At 43.4% G+C, this 11,846-nt stretch overlaps 2 protein-coding genes across 5 annotated transcripts in view; one reads left to right on the top strand and one right to left on the bottom strand.

Annotated features, from left to right (window-relative positions):
- SEL1L3 (SEL1L family member 3) overlaps nt 1-4,092 on the bottom strand; it is a 34,361-nt gene extending 30,269 nt beyond the window's left edge. For all 4 annotated transcript variants that reach the window (XM_085059215.1, XM_085059218.1, XM_085059216.1 and 1 more), the window contains exon 1: nt 3,897-4,092. In XM_085059215.1, the coding sequence (XP_084915341.1) occupies nt 3,897-3,953 (57 nt within the window). In that variant the 5' untranslated portion in view covers nt 3,954-4,092. The remainder of the gene's footprint in view (nt 1-3,896) is intronic.
- Nucleotides 4,093-4,414: 322 nt separating this feature from the next.
- On the top strand, nt 4,415-9,876 carry SMIM20 (small integral membrane protein 20). Its single transcript, XM_085059219.1, has 3 exons — nt 4,415-4,650; nt 8,048-8,110; nt 9,428-9,876. Exons 1-3 carry the CDS (start codon nt 4,542-4,544, stop codon nt 9,463-9,465), a joined length of 210 nt encoding a protein of 69 aa, XP_084915345.1. The 5' UTR covers nt 4,415-4,541; the 3' UTR covers nt 9,466-9,876.
- The last annotated feature ends 1,970 nt before the right edge of the window (nt 9,877-11,846 follow it).

The raw sequence follows: 11,846 nt of genomic DNA, 5'->3' as shown, positions 1-11,846 counted from the left end.
GCCCTTACGCAAGTGGAATCCGGTCTAAGATAGTGACTTACACGTCACGCTATTTACACATGTTCCTAGGATCAGGCCTAAGGAGTGTACACAAAAATGTACTGGTATATATTCATCATACTGTTGCTTGCTAGGATTGCCACAGCCTGACATTTCTGTATCTTCTTAAAAAGTTAGCTAATTTTGTTCCCTGTTATGCAGCCACCTGAAGGACAAAATAACAACAAAGGTTTCCTGAGAATGAATTAATATTCATGACATGTTTAATTTTTGATATGTTCCTATCCTGAAGATGGACTTGGAAATCTGAGCAGCAAGACCAGCAGGCTGCATTTGCTCAGCTTTTGCTCTCCACAGCTATGTACTTTGAGAGTGAATGCCTGGACATCCAACAGGATTATCCTCTATGCTGAAGTTCTTGTCTCTAAGGCTTCAAACAGCTTCTTTTCTTTCTGCCCTGCAGTCAGCATCCAGCTTGGTGCACTGCCAAGTATACTGGGGATTACTCAGCTCTGATGGCCAGCCACCAGCACAGCAGTTTTGCCAGGTCCCCTGGTCTGTCTGAAATATTTAGAATTGTCACTTAGGATTACCAGGGAAGACGGTCATTAGGATTGCTCAAAATGGGATCTGTCTCGGGTAACTTTTAACTTTGCTAAGCTTAAACAAATTAAAATAAAATTCATCTTGGATACCTATCTGGGATTGATAGCTTTTTCATTGTGATTTTCAAAATATTTAAAAGGTTTTGCCTAGTCATTCATACATTTCTAATCACAGAAATTATGTGCTATGCCGCTGGAGGACTAGACCTTGCCCATGATCCAATATGGAGATCAGTAAATGTTCCTAATGATAAATTATTTTGCTTTGTATTTCTTAAGAATATGTTGATACTCCTTGAGAGCTACACTGAAAAGACATCAACCCTGTAAGACTGTGAAGGTGTGAATATTAGGAAAAGTCGGAATTAAGTCCTACACTACTTCCTTGTTCCTACAGACAAGGATTTTGGATTTAACTGTGTGATCAAATGCTATTTTTCCCCCTGTTCCCTGACTCCTTAGAGGTACAGAAGAGCTCAAGGGTTAGTGGAACACAACTATGCATAGGGAGGTCTATTCACTTCAAGACTTTGACTTTATTTAGGGCAGACACTGGAAGCCATAAGTGACGGAGGGAACTTTTGGATGAGAAAGCTCGGTATCATTGCTAGCACATGGGTAGCTCTAGATCCCTACATTTATTTAGTGCTCCTAGGTCTTTCTGAACTTGTCACTTAAACCACTTTCCTAAGTGCAACCAAATGCTCTTTATCTGTCTGACAAGAGACACTGCAAGCGAGATGTGTAGTGATGTTGAACACTGATAAACACATGTAAACACCAAGATATACATCCTGAAAAAATAAAATGCTATAAAAACGCAAAACACAAAATACTATGCACCTCAGTATTTAGGCTTTCTACAACAGGCAGTGTCATCAGAGCGACAGCCTTCCTCTCTGCCTTATTTCCCACTCCACAAAATGGATATTGGTTAGACCATGGTGCTAATAATGCCAAGGTTGTGGGTTTGATCCCATTATGGGCCGTTCATTTAAAAGTTGGACCCAATGATCCTTGTGTGTCCCTTCCAACACAGAATATTCTGCAATTTTGCAGTATTGTAGAAACTATGCCAACTGAAGGGGCTAAAATCAGAATAGCATAGGAGGTTGGTGTGCCTTGAAACACACAGTATGGTGTCTATCACGTGATGGGGTAACGCACATGCACAAATACTGAGATAAAAGTTGATGAGACAACCTTGATTTTAATACTAATTTGAGTATCTTTCAGAGCTTGATTTGACAAAGATACTGTTCTTTTACATTTACAATGTAATTCTTTGGTTTAAATATTTCTAAAAGCATTAAAAGTCCATAGCAGCAGCAACAAATTATCCTGAATCTCTTGTATTTGATGGTTATCATTCCTATTTCTTGATCTTACAATAAAGAGTACTTGTAAGCAGCTTAATCCTTGTGATTTGGGGGCTGTGTCATGAGGAAGATGGTAATATACTGTGAACATAATGCCATGTGGTTATCAAAAAATGTAAAAGTCTATCATGTAGATACTACAAAGCATTGAGGAACCACTGTGTGTTTACCACACACACACACTTACTGTTAAAACACACAGAGCCAGCTCTCAATTTTCTCAGTGGTTATCCAATACAGAGAGAGATGGGAACTAGCCTCCAGCAAAGACAGCTTGGGTCTTGCACAGCTCATTAATAAAGATGCAGCAGTCTATGAATATTTTCATCTGATTTCCAGTGAATGGCAGAAATTTTGTGGTGGGGATCCCAAAGCAGTAAGCTTGGAAACTCAAAGCCAGTTCTTTGTAGAAGAAGTTCCATGATGCTTCTAGACCACTTAAGCATAATGGACCATGGCTGCTGATGCATAAGTTTAGCTTCAGCTCTGCTGATCTAATGCCTTTCTCGTGGTGCCTGATCTGCTAAATGGCTCCCACAGTGGTACTCAGGAGATTTTACTTTGTTCCCTGGGTATTACTTGAGGTGTGTGCTGCAAAAATGAACGAAGTATATTTGAGTCTGCTGTTACGCCCCACCTAACAAACCCTTCAGGAGGCTCAGCCAGTAAACAGCATGGAGCAATGAACCCTGAGTAACCCCACAGAGATGGAGGCCTGGCAGAGACAGCAGAACATAAGCTTCCAGACCGTGGCTGAGTCTCTGTTACCACTTGGCTGCCTCTATACACAGTGCACAGAGTGTGTATCATCTAAATGTTCCTACTTGGTGAGGAACCCTCTTTCCTTACTGGTATATCAGACAAGGCAGAGTTAAATGTGCATCACCTCTGACACAGAGCAAGAATGAGAGGATTACACACTGAGTGTGATTATGAGACTTAAATACAAAAGTTTCCCAGCACAGTGAAGAGGCCAGCTACGCTAATTCAAAATATTACCATGAACTAAGAAAAGTTCAACAAGACAGACATAAAGGTTTTGCTGTGTGTGGCAATTTAGTCACTAAAGTTGTAAAAGTTTTTCTTTTCTTAAACCCTGCTGCATCTGAATGAATTAGGCCAAGTCCCATCAGATCTTGGGGTGAAAATCAGTGTGGGAGGCAAACACAACAAATGTTAGGAAACTTAACATTTTCAGTAGTGTAATAATACAGATATGAGTGAGAAAGGCTTCTTTCACTTGCTGGAGATCTCAACAGGACCCTCCATGAGTTCAGCCCTGCAGAAATTCCACATAATCACATGAAACCTGCACCTGTTTGCACAAAACCTGAAGATAACTGCAGTCCTCCACCTGTGAGCACCCAACACGTCATGCTACATTTTAAGATGTGTGAAAAGATATGACAAAAAGGGGTGTTGATCTGCTGCTCTCCATCAGCACCAACATGATACAGACATACCAAGACTTTAACCAGAGCGTATGCTTGGCAGCATAAAAGATGGAAGTTTATGAGATGAAAAGATGAGTTTAGTAGATGCCACTAAAACGCGGTTGTTTCGGTAAGCCAGTGCAGCACTGTGCTCAGTCGTGCATCTGTAAGCAGATGTCAAAGGCCTCCCCTTCTTTCCACCCCAGAAATTTACCGTCACGCAGGGCAGAAAGCTTAGCACTTGGGTGTGACGACTCGGCGCCCCGCAGCTCGACAGGGCAGCGTGAGCCGGGGGCTGGCAGGTGGCGTGGGGCCAGGCCGGGCAGCCGGTGTGGCTGCGAGTGGCGGTCCCGGCCCGAGCCCCCGCGGGACAGCGGCTCGGCTCCCTGCGCGCACAGCCCGCGGCCCCGCACCGACCGGGCCCTGCCGCGACACCCCGGGCCGGGCCGCGGGACAGGTGCGGAGCCGGCGGCACTCACCGTGAGGAGGACGAGGAGCAGCGGAGGGGGGCAGCGGGGCTCGGCCAGGGGCCGCATGTTGCTGCCGCGGCGGTGCCCAGCGCGGCCGGGACTGCGCGGCCGGCCCGGCGACAAGGATGCGGCAGATCCGGCTTCCTGGAGGAGGGGCCGCCGCCCGGGCAGGGCAGGGCAGGGCAGGGTCCCGCTCTGCCGCCGCAGGTGCGGAGCGGCCGGGCCGGGAGACGCCGAGCCTCGGCCGTACCGCGCAGCTCCTCGGAGGCTTCTCGCAGCTCCGCACAGCAGGCGCCGGGCGGCGTCCCGGGAGCGCCGCGCCCGGGAGGGACCCCCGCGCAGGGCCGCGCCCGCCCGCTCTCCTGGCGGCTCCGCGGCGGCCCCCGCCCTCCCGTCTCGGCGCTGCGCTCCCAGCGCAGTCCCGGCCCGGGACAGCTCCCGCTCCCGCTGTCGGGCGAGGCGCTTTAGGGCGGGGCGGCGGCACTGGGGCGCATCACCTCGGGCTGCCCGGCCGGGCTGACAGCGCGGCGGCACCGGCCCCGTGCCCGCACTGCGCCCCTCCGGCCGCGCGGGGGCGCCGCTCCCGCCGGGCAGGACCGTGCGTGCGGCGCTCCCGCGAGTCCCGGAAGGCGCCGCGCCGTGTCCGCCGGGGCCATGGGGAGGCTGTTCCGCACGCTCGGCATCTTCGGCGGCTTCGTGGCCGTGGTGGGAGCCGCCTTCTATCCCATTTACTTCCGGCCGCTGCTGCTGCCGGAGGAGTACAGTGAGTCCCTGCGCGGGGGGAGCCAGCTGGGCCCGGCTGCGGCGCGGTCTGTGCTCGGGGAATGGCGGGGCTGCCGCTCGGTGGAGATTCCCGAGGCGCTTTCTGCTTGCCTAGGAGACACTCGAAACCGAAATAATGCAACTCGCAGAACTTTTATTTCGAGTTGTTGCCCAGCACGTGATTAAGAACAACATTCAAGGTCAGGTTGGACAGGGCTCTGAGCAACGTGATGGAGCTCAAGATGTCCCTGCTCAGTGCAGGAGAGGTGGACTAGATGATCTTTAAAGGACCTTTCCAATCCAGATTATTCAATGATTCTATGAGCTGTTCAAGTTTTGTTTTCCAGCTGCGATTGAAAATCTAACTTAAAACTTGGCAGTACGTTCAGTTGTGATGATTTGCTAGAACTGGTCTCAGTCTGCAGAGTCTCTGAAACTGACTCGTGAGGAAAACCCGGCATTTCTGCCAGAAACACCTGCCAGGAAAACCTGCAAAAGCCCACAACTGACTCCATCCTGGGAGCCTTTAACAGGCACCTGCAGCTCCAGGTGTGAAGTCTCAGCAGCCCCAGGCAGGCAATCTGTAGGGGGAACATCCATTACTCCTCAACTTCCGTGAAATACTGCCAAAGGAAACGGAGGAAGATGTTCTGGTGCAATCAGCCTCGCCCCTTCGCTTTAATTTTTATGAAACTAAGTAAGCTGATAATACAAAGATATGTGTGGTTAATCTGCCAAGACAACTGAAGATTTCTAGGAAGAAAAAAAAAGGATAACAAACTTATTAATCTTATTGGAGGGGCTTCAGCCTTGCATCAAAGCTTAAGTAAAATTTAACTCACAAGCAAGTTTTTATTCAAGGATGCTGTGTTCGTGAAATTTCCCATAATGATGTTTCCTACTCTGTGTTGCCTTTAAAAACGATTACTAAGTCTTTTTTTGCTTCTGCTATGCTTTCCAAAAATACTGTATTAGAAATGTGGCTTTGCAGTAAGGAAAGGACAGAACTAGTGGAACACATCCTCCCCTGTAGTTGTAAATTATATGAGCAAATGTTTCCTATCAGTTCAGGGATATTTTAATCTCTATTTAGGACGTGAAATGATTGATGCGCAGTTAACAAGTGCACAAGATTTTGATTTGATACCTGATTCTAAACTTACTGCCTGCTGCTCAAACTCTCCTCTGATCTCACCTTTCTTCATTTCTGATGAGCTTTTCTTGATACTTATCACCACAGTATGAGAGGTAAAAGCATTTGTCACAATGCTTTAGGCAAGATGTGGACTTTCACAGTTGCAGTCCTTGAGCAGAAGTATTTAAACTCTAGGGTACAAAGGATTTTCAGAGTACAGTCTAGTAAGCTGTATGACAAGTTCTGTGGAAGCTCCCACCCTCTATTGGCTTGAGCTGTGGATGAATACTCAGTATTTCTGTGTTTTGGGATGCTGGGTCCCAAAAGTTGGACATTTTGATTAGCATCATATAGTAATCACGCAAATGGCAAGAATGAATTTTAGTTAACTGGAGTGACATTCAACTATGTAAACATGAAATGCTATCTTTTCTTCCTTCCCTGTTGTTTTTCTTGTGTACCTCCCAAATTTTACACAGGCGAAGTACATTAACATTCAGGAAGAAGACTTCACAGTGCAATTCTCATATATCTTCAGAGAGGTTCCTAGCAGTTTAACAAATAATGTGAAAGCTACTTGGAGAAACTATGTAATCAAATTGTTGATATGAACCTTAAATTGTGCACAAAGGGATTTTACTGAATTTCATACAGAAATGTTACCATTTTGTAGGTTTTTAGTATGTCAGTTTGTGGCTTTGCTGTTTCTAGTATTTTCCTGTCTGTATCTAGCTTTCAAAAAGACTGTTTCCTCATATGAAACAGGTAGTTTAGTGGCAATGACGAAGCTTTGAGGGCTACAGCACAGACCTTTTCCACATGGATTAACTAAAACAGTGTTTTGACAGCTGCTGTTTGTGACATTTTCACAGATTTTCTGAATTGTGAGTCTCGGTTCCTTCCCCATCCTGTGAGGTGGCTCTCTCTCATCAAGACTGACTCTTCCTTGTTGTTCTTTTTTTGGCTTACCTGTCTTCCAAGTTGTTTGCAGGCCCCACAGCAGTCTCCCTATTGACTGTTCTGTGTCCTGTCTGTATATTTATCATCTCTTACTTCTTGGCACTGGTTTCTTTGCCTGACCAGTTAACAGCTCTTGCTGCTTGACCCAAGTGTGTTCCCAGAACTCTCAGATTGGTTCCTGTTTTGGTTTATCCTTGCCTCTCTTCTATTCTTAGTTTCCACTTAAGACTAAACAACTGTCTCCTAAATGTCTTTCAGGAAATCTCATTCCTTGCCCTGATCTATTCTGTTCTCCCTGTCTGGGTTTTGTACCTTTTCCTTTGAAATTAGACAAAACCCCTGAGATTTTGTCTGCCGAAAAGGATGGAACAGAAGTACCATGCTCAGTGAACAGAACTGGAGAAGCTGGATCTGTCTCTAATGCCTGCCCCCTTGCAAGGAGAGTCAATTACTGTGATATTTCTGCTAGTCTCCAGTAGCATTAGGCTTGTACCTAGACAGCCTGATAACATGTAGTGCTAGTGAATTCCCATTGGGATAAGATACTGAAAAATTTCAGCTTTAAGGTGAGCTTAGTTTTGAATTTCCTCTGAGCATGCACACCCTGTGATTTTTTTAAGGCTTCAAAAGTTCAGTGGTGTGGGCAAAATGTTAATCCATCTGAGCTTTGACTTCCTGCTTCAAAGTACCACTGTGGTGGTGAAGTGCTTAACTGGAAGTGTGAGAAAAGGAGGGGCATTTAGTATGGAAAAATAGTGTCGTTTTCTTCATTTCTCTTCGTGGAAGTGGTTGAATCTTTCAAAGAAAAAAGAGATGCCTGAGACAGGCCCAATGCAAGGAAAAATATCCTTCAGATACTGAATTTCACAAAGTTTACAAATGGTAATTTTGTAGGTGCTGTCATGAAATCTATTGCAGCATCTTTCAGGGCCTGAAAATGAGAATTGCCCAAAAATAAATCTTTTGACTAGTTTTATGTTGAGCATATGAATGATAGCTTATACAAGTACTAGTCATTCCTTAAGTGTTGGGATTATGGCAGGTGGTTTAGCACCTGTTATTAAACAGTAGGCATTGTTTTAAGATGATTATCTTATTGTTTGGAGTCTCTCAAAACAGACTAGCTGTTAGTTTCTCAGTGAAATAGGAATACTACATTTGCATTGTGTAGGTGGATACTCAACAGTGTTTTAATGTGTAGCATCTAGAATTAATAAAATTTTCAGGATTATTTTATTGGGTGCAATCAAGATATCTGGTATTTTTTGGTTTTCAGTAGTGTCCTTTCTGTTCTGTTTTCCAGAGAAAGAACAGTCAATAAACCGGGCCCGAGCTGGTATTGTTCAAGAGAATATTCAGCCTCCAGGTACACTTGATTCATGTGTTTGCATTGATGGTTTAAAGACTTTCTTGAAGTTAGGCCTAAATATTTATATGCATTTAAATAATGCAGTGAAGAATACATTCAGAGAAAACATATTTAATAAACTTGCCATGAAATTAGTTTTTGGGCTAATTCTTCACTGAAAAATTATGGTTTTAATGAAACTCATCTTAAATTGACTTAACTGGCCAAATGAATTGCAGTTTCTGTTGTCTTCATACTTTCTTAAATAGATTCCAGTTTCCACTTCTGAACCAGCTCAGAGCAAACAAGAAGCCTGGATAGGCTGTAAAGAACAATGTTGCACCCTAGTTTTGTGGAATACTGAAGTCTGCTGAAACACAGCTCATCAGCACTTTGGCAGCGCCTTCTGGCCTCATGGGTGGATGGGCCACACAGAAGTCCACTACATAGAAAGAAAAATTTGGAATGCCGTGCTAATAGCTTTTTGATCTTTGCTGTTGCCAGTGGAAGGCTTAGAAAAACATAGAAGGGAAATAAAACTCAAGTATGGCAGACTATCCTTGATAGTTCATTGCTTCATAATAGTAAATGGAATGGCTGTTGATTATGCAAGGTTGGCACTTCTCAATTAAAGATACGAGAATGCCTGTCTTGATGAAACAGGTAATATCTGTTATTACCTGTTTATGTAATAAACATATCCTGAGTATGTTAAAGGATAAAGTATTGCTGTTTTTGAAAAAGCCTAACATTGGCAGCAGGGAAAAATGAAATAGGATTAAAACCATGTCCTTTTTACATGTATCAGTTAAATCATTACTGCAGGACTTGCTTTTCAGGGAAGTGGTGACATGCTCAAGAAGAGTAGGAAGGGTATTGTGAAATAGAGGTCTGGTAAAGCTGTCTTTTTTACTAAACATTCAAGAGGACTGGACTGGCTCATTTATCCAAGATGCAGGTACCTGATGACCAGTTCCCCGCAGTATAACTTTTTCATCTGAATTCAGCTGCTGATAAGTTATGAGATCCATTAGTTGAAAATGAAATCTAGACAAATTTAAATGCAAGGTGCAATTCTGCTTGATCCAACAATATTAGAACACCTTACCTCTGACGGTGATAGATTTTTCCATTATATGAAGTTTAAGATCAAGATGAGGTTGTCTTTCTGTATATTTTTGCACGTTTAAGCAGAGTTGCAAGTTCAGTGCAGCAGTTGTTGGCTTCTTTTATTGTTTAGTACACAAGGCTGGAGTAGCAGGCTTTTTTTTTTTTTTTTTTTTTTCTCCAACAGTCTAATTATCAACTGACAGTATTCTGATATTTGATTTGTAGGGTTAAAAGTGTGGTCGGATCCATTTGGAAGAAAGTAATGTTGGCAGCTGGATATATTGCAAGACTGAAGATGGACATCTCCAGCTGTTTCTTCTTTCACTGAAGTGTGTCTTTGGGTGTTGCTGGAGAAGAATTCTGAATATGCTGTGTGGGCACATGAGGAGCAGCAAAGGCTACTGGTTGGAATCCCAAGAGATAAAAACATGGTAGTTTTGAGAGAGAATGCTGGTGCATAGCTCACAGGCTGTTAAAGGGCTGAATGATTCTTGGGTGTAGAAATGAAATATTTATTTCCTTGAGAAAAGAAAAAAGGATTTTCTTCTAATCTGTAGACACTTGTGGAATAAATTATGAGTAGAATAAATAATGCAGACTGCTGCAATTTCCTCCCTAGTTTGAAAGTTACAACATGGTGAGAGTAAATTTGTACATTAAAATTTTTAAACCAATGTGTACTTTTTTTTGTTGTTTGGCAAGTGTGTGTGGAAGGTACCTTGGCCACCTGCCAGGTGTGTCCCCCTGGCCATTCTTACTCCTGCTCCTCCACAGGACAGGGGGAGTAAGTAGAATGACCAAGCTTGTGGGTCTGGACAAAACATTGCTTGCCAGTTACTTTTGCAGGCAAAACAGACTCAACTTGCAGAAAATTAATGTAGTTAAGTAAGTAGTGTCATGACATACAGCATTTTAAAGACCATTGCAGGTTCCTGTATGTTTTGAAGACTGTGCGTGCAGAGGGCGTTATTCCTAGTGTTAGCAGACATTTGTAATTTTTTTTTGGACATCACACAATTTTATTAGGACAATGGATGTAAGACTCCATGTTTATAGTGTTCTTTCCCAAACTGCCATTCTGCTACTTGCTATTCCATTTCTACCTGTCTTGGTCACTACTCTCCCACTCAGACACACCTTTCCTCCTCTGAGTTTGTTTTTATTTAGTCTTCTATTACGACCCTAAGCATTAGAATATTTTCTGTTTGCTTGCTGAGAAAATGTGGCCATGTTTAATTCCTTTGCGTTCTCAGGTAATTTTGCATGATGGTTGGAGCCAGAGTGAGTGTACTAATTCAGGGATCATACATTGGTTTGGGTTGGAAGGCATCTTGAAGACCATCTAGTTCGAACCCTGCTGCCATGAGCTGGGACACCTTCACTAGACTAGGCTGTTCAGGGCCCCATCCAACTTGGCCTAGAACAATCTCTGCTATTCATTTACTTTGTGAAGTTGAGCAATTAGCTGAGTCTGGATCTTGCCTCGAAAAGTGTTAGTTGACTTCTGAACAGTGGCTGCTGGTGGCAGATGCTGAGCCTTTTGCCTTCATGTTACTTAAGTGTTGCAAGACATTTGAGTACTTAAACTCAGTTATTTAGCATTTATAGAACTGTACATGTCTGTTGGCCATGATCTCTAATTCATTCTGGTGCAGAAAAGCTTGGTAAATTTTGTAATGGCCAATTTGTACAGAATTTACAGCAGTTCATATTGGTTGACTGTGGCTAGCACAGGTCTTTCCCATGAGAACATTCTTCTATGTTTTATAAACAAAGATAAAGTTTGGATGTTGTTGTTACAGTGTCTCGAGATTTGGACAGTTCAGGACTGGCCAATCAAGCCTAGGGGGAGGTTTCTGACTGACCAATCTGGGTGACATCTGAAAAGTCTATATATATGTTGGATTCAAATAATAAAGGGCCTTTTTCTATGCCACGCTGAGAATCCGGGTTTTCCTTCTCTGCTAGCGGCTCAACAGTGACAGTTGACTACTACTGAAGTGAATCTAAACTAAAAACAGTGTACATTGGTTTTAATTAGCATCACTTCCCACTCATATTCCACCAAATAAAGTGGGCTGATGGATCATGGATTTAAAGCATTAGGATAATGAGTGTCTTTTTCAAATTTTTGCTATTCTGTCTGAATAAAGCTGTAAAGTCAACAGGGAACGTACTGCAATAATTATCTAGAATTTACACTGAAATTTTCTGTTTGCTCTGGCACGTGCCTGGAGCCTTGCCTGATTCTCATGTGGAGAGTCCTAATCCTGCAGCTGGCTTTGAGACAATGCTTCTGCTCATGGATGCTTCATATAAGCCTCTGCTTCCCGCTACCTAGTGACAGGTAAAGTTCAGTGTAATGAATTGTGCTCTCCAGGATTCTTACCTTGCTCTGGAAGTAAGAGTTCTTTGTTACTTTGACAACCTCCAACTACTATTATTTTTCAACAAAACCACACAAAGATATTACATGTATTTATAGTTATGCATAATTTTATATAATTATGGATAATTGGGGGGGGCCTAGGCCTGCATTTTGCAGAGGAACTAGCTTTGCTAGTTTTGGTCAAGTTATTCTGATTGTTTTGATTAAAATGCCTTCTTAGAATAGTTTTAAAGCAGTTATATCCTGTTACATGAA

The sequence above is a fragment of the Lichenostomus cassidix genome, chromosome 4 (assembly GCF_008360975.1).
Source record: "Lichenostomus cassidix isolate B80296 chromosome 4, HeHo_3.0, whole genome shotgun sequence".
NCBI lineage: Eukaryota > Metazoa > Chordata > Aves > Passeriformes > Meliphagidae > Lichenostomus > Lichenostomus cassidix.
The sequence above is the reverse complement of the archived record's forward strand: the minus strand, read 5'-3'. Positions and strand labels throughout refer to the sequence as shown.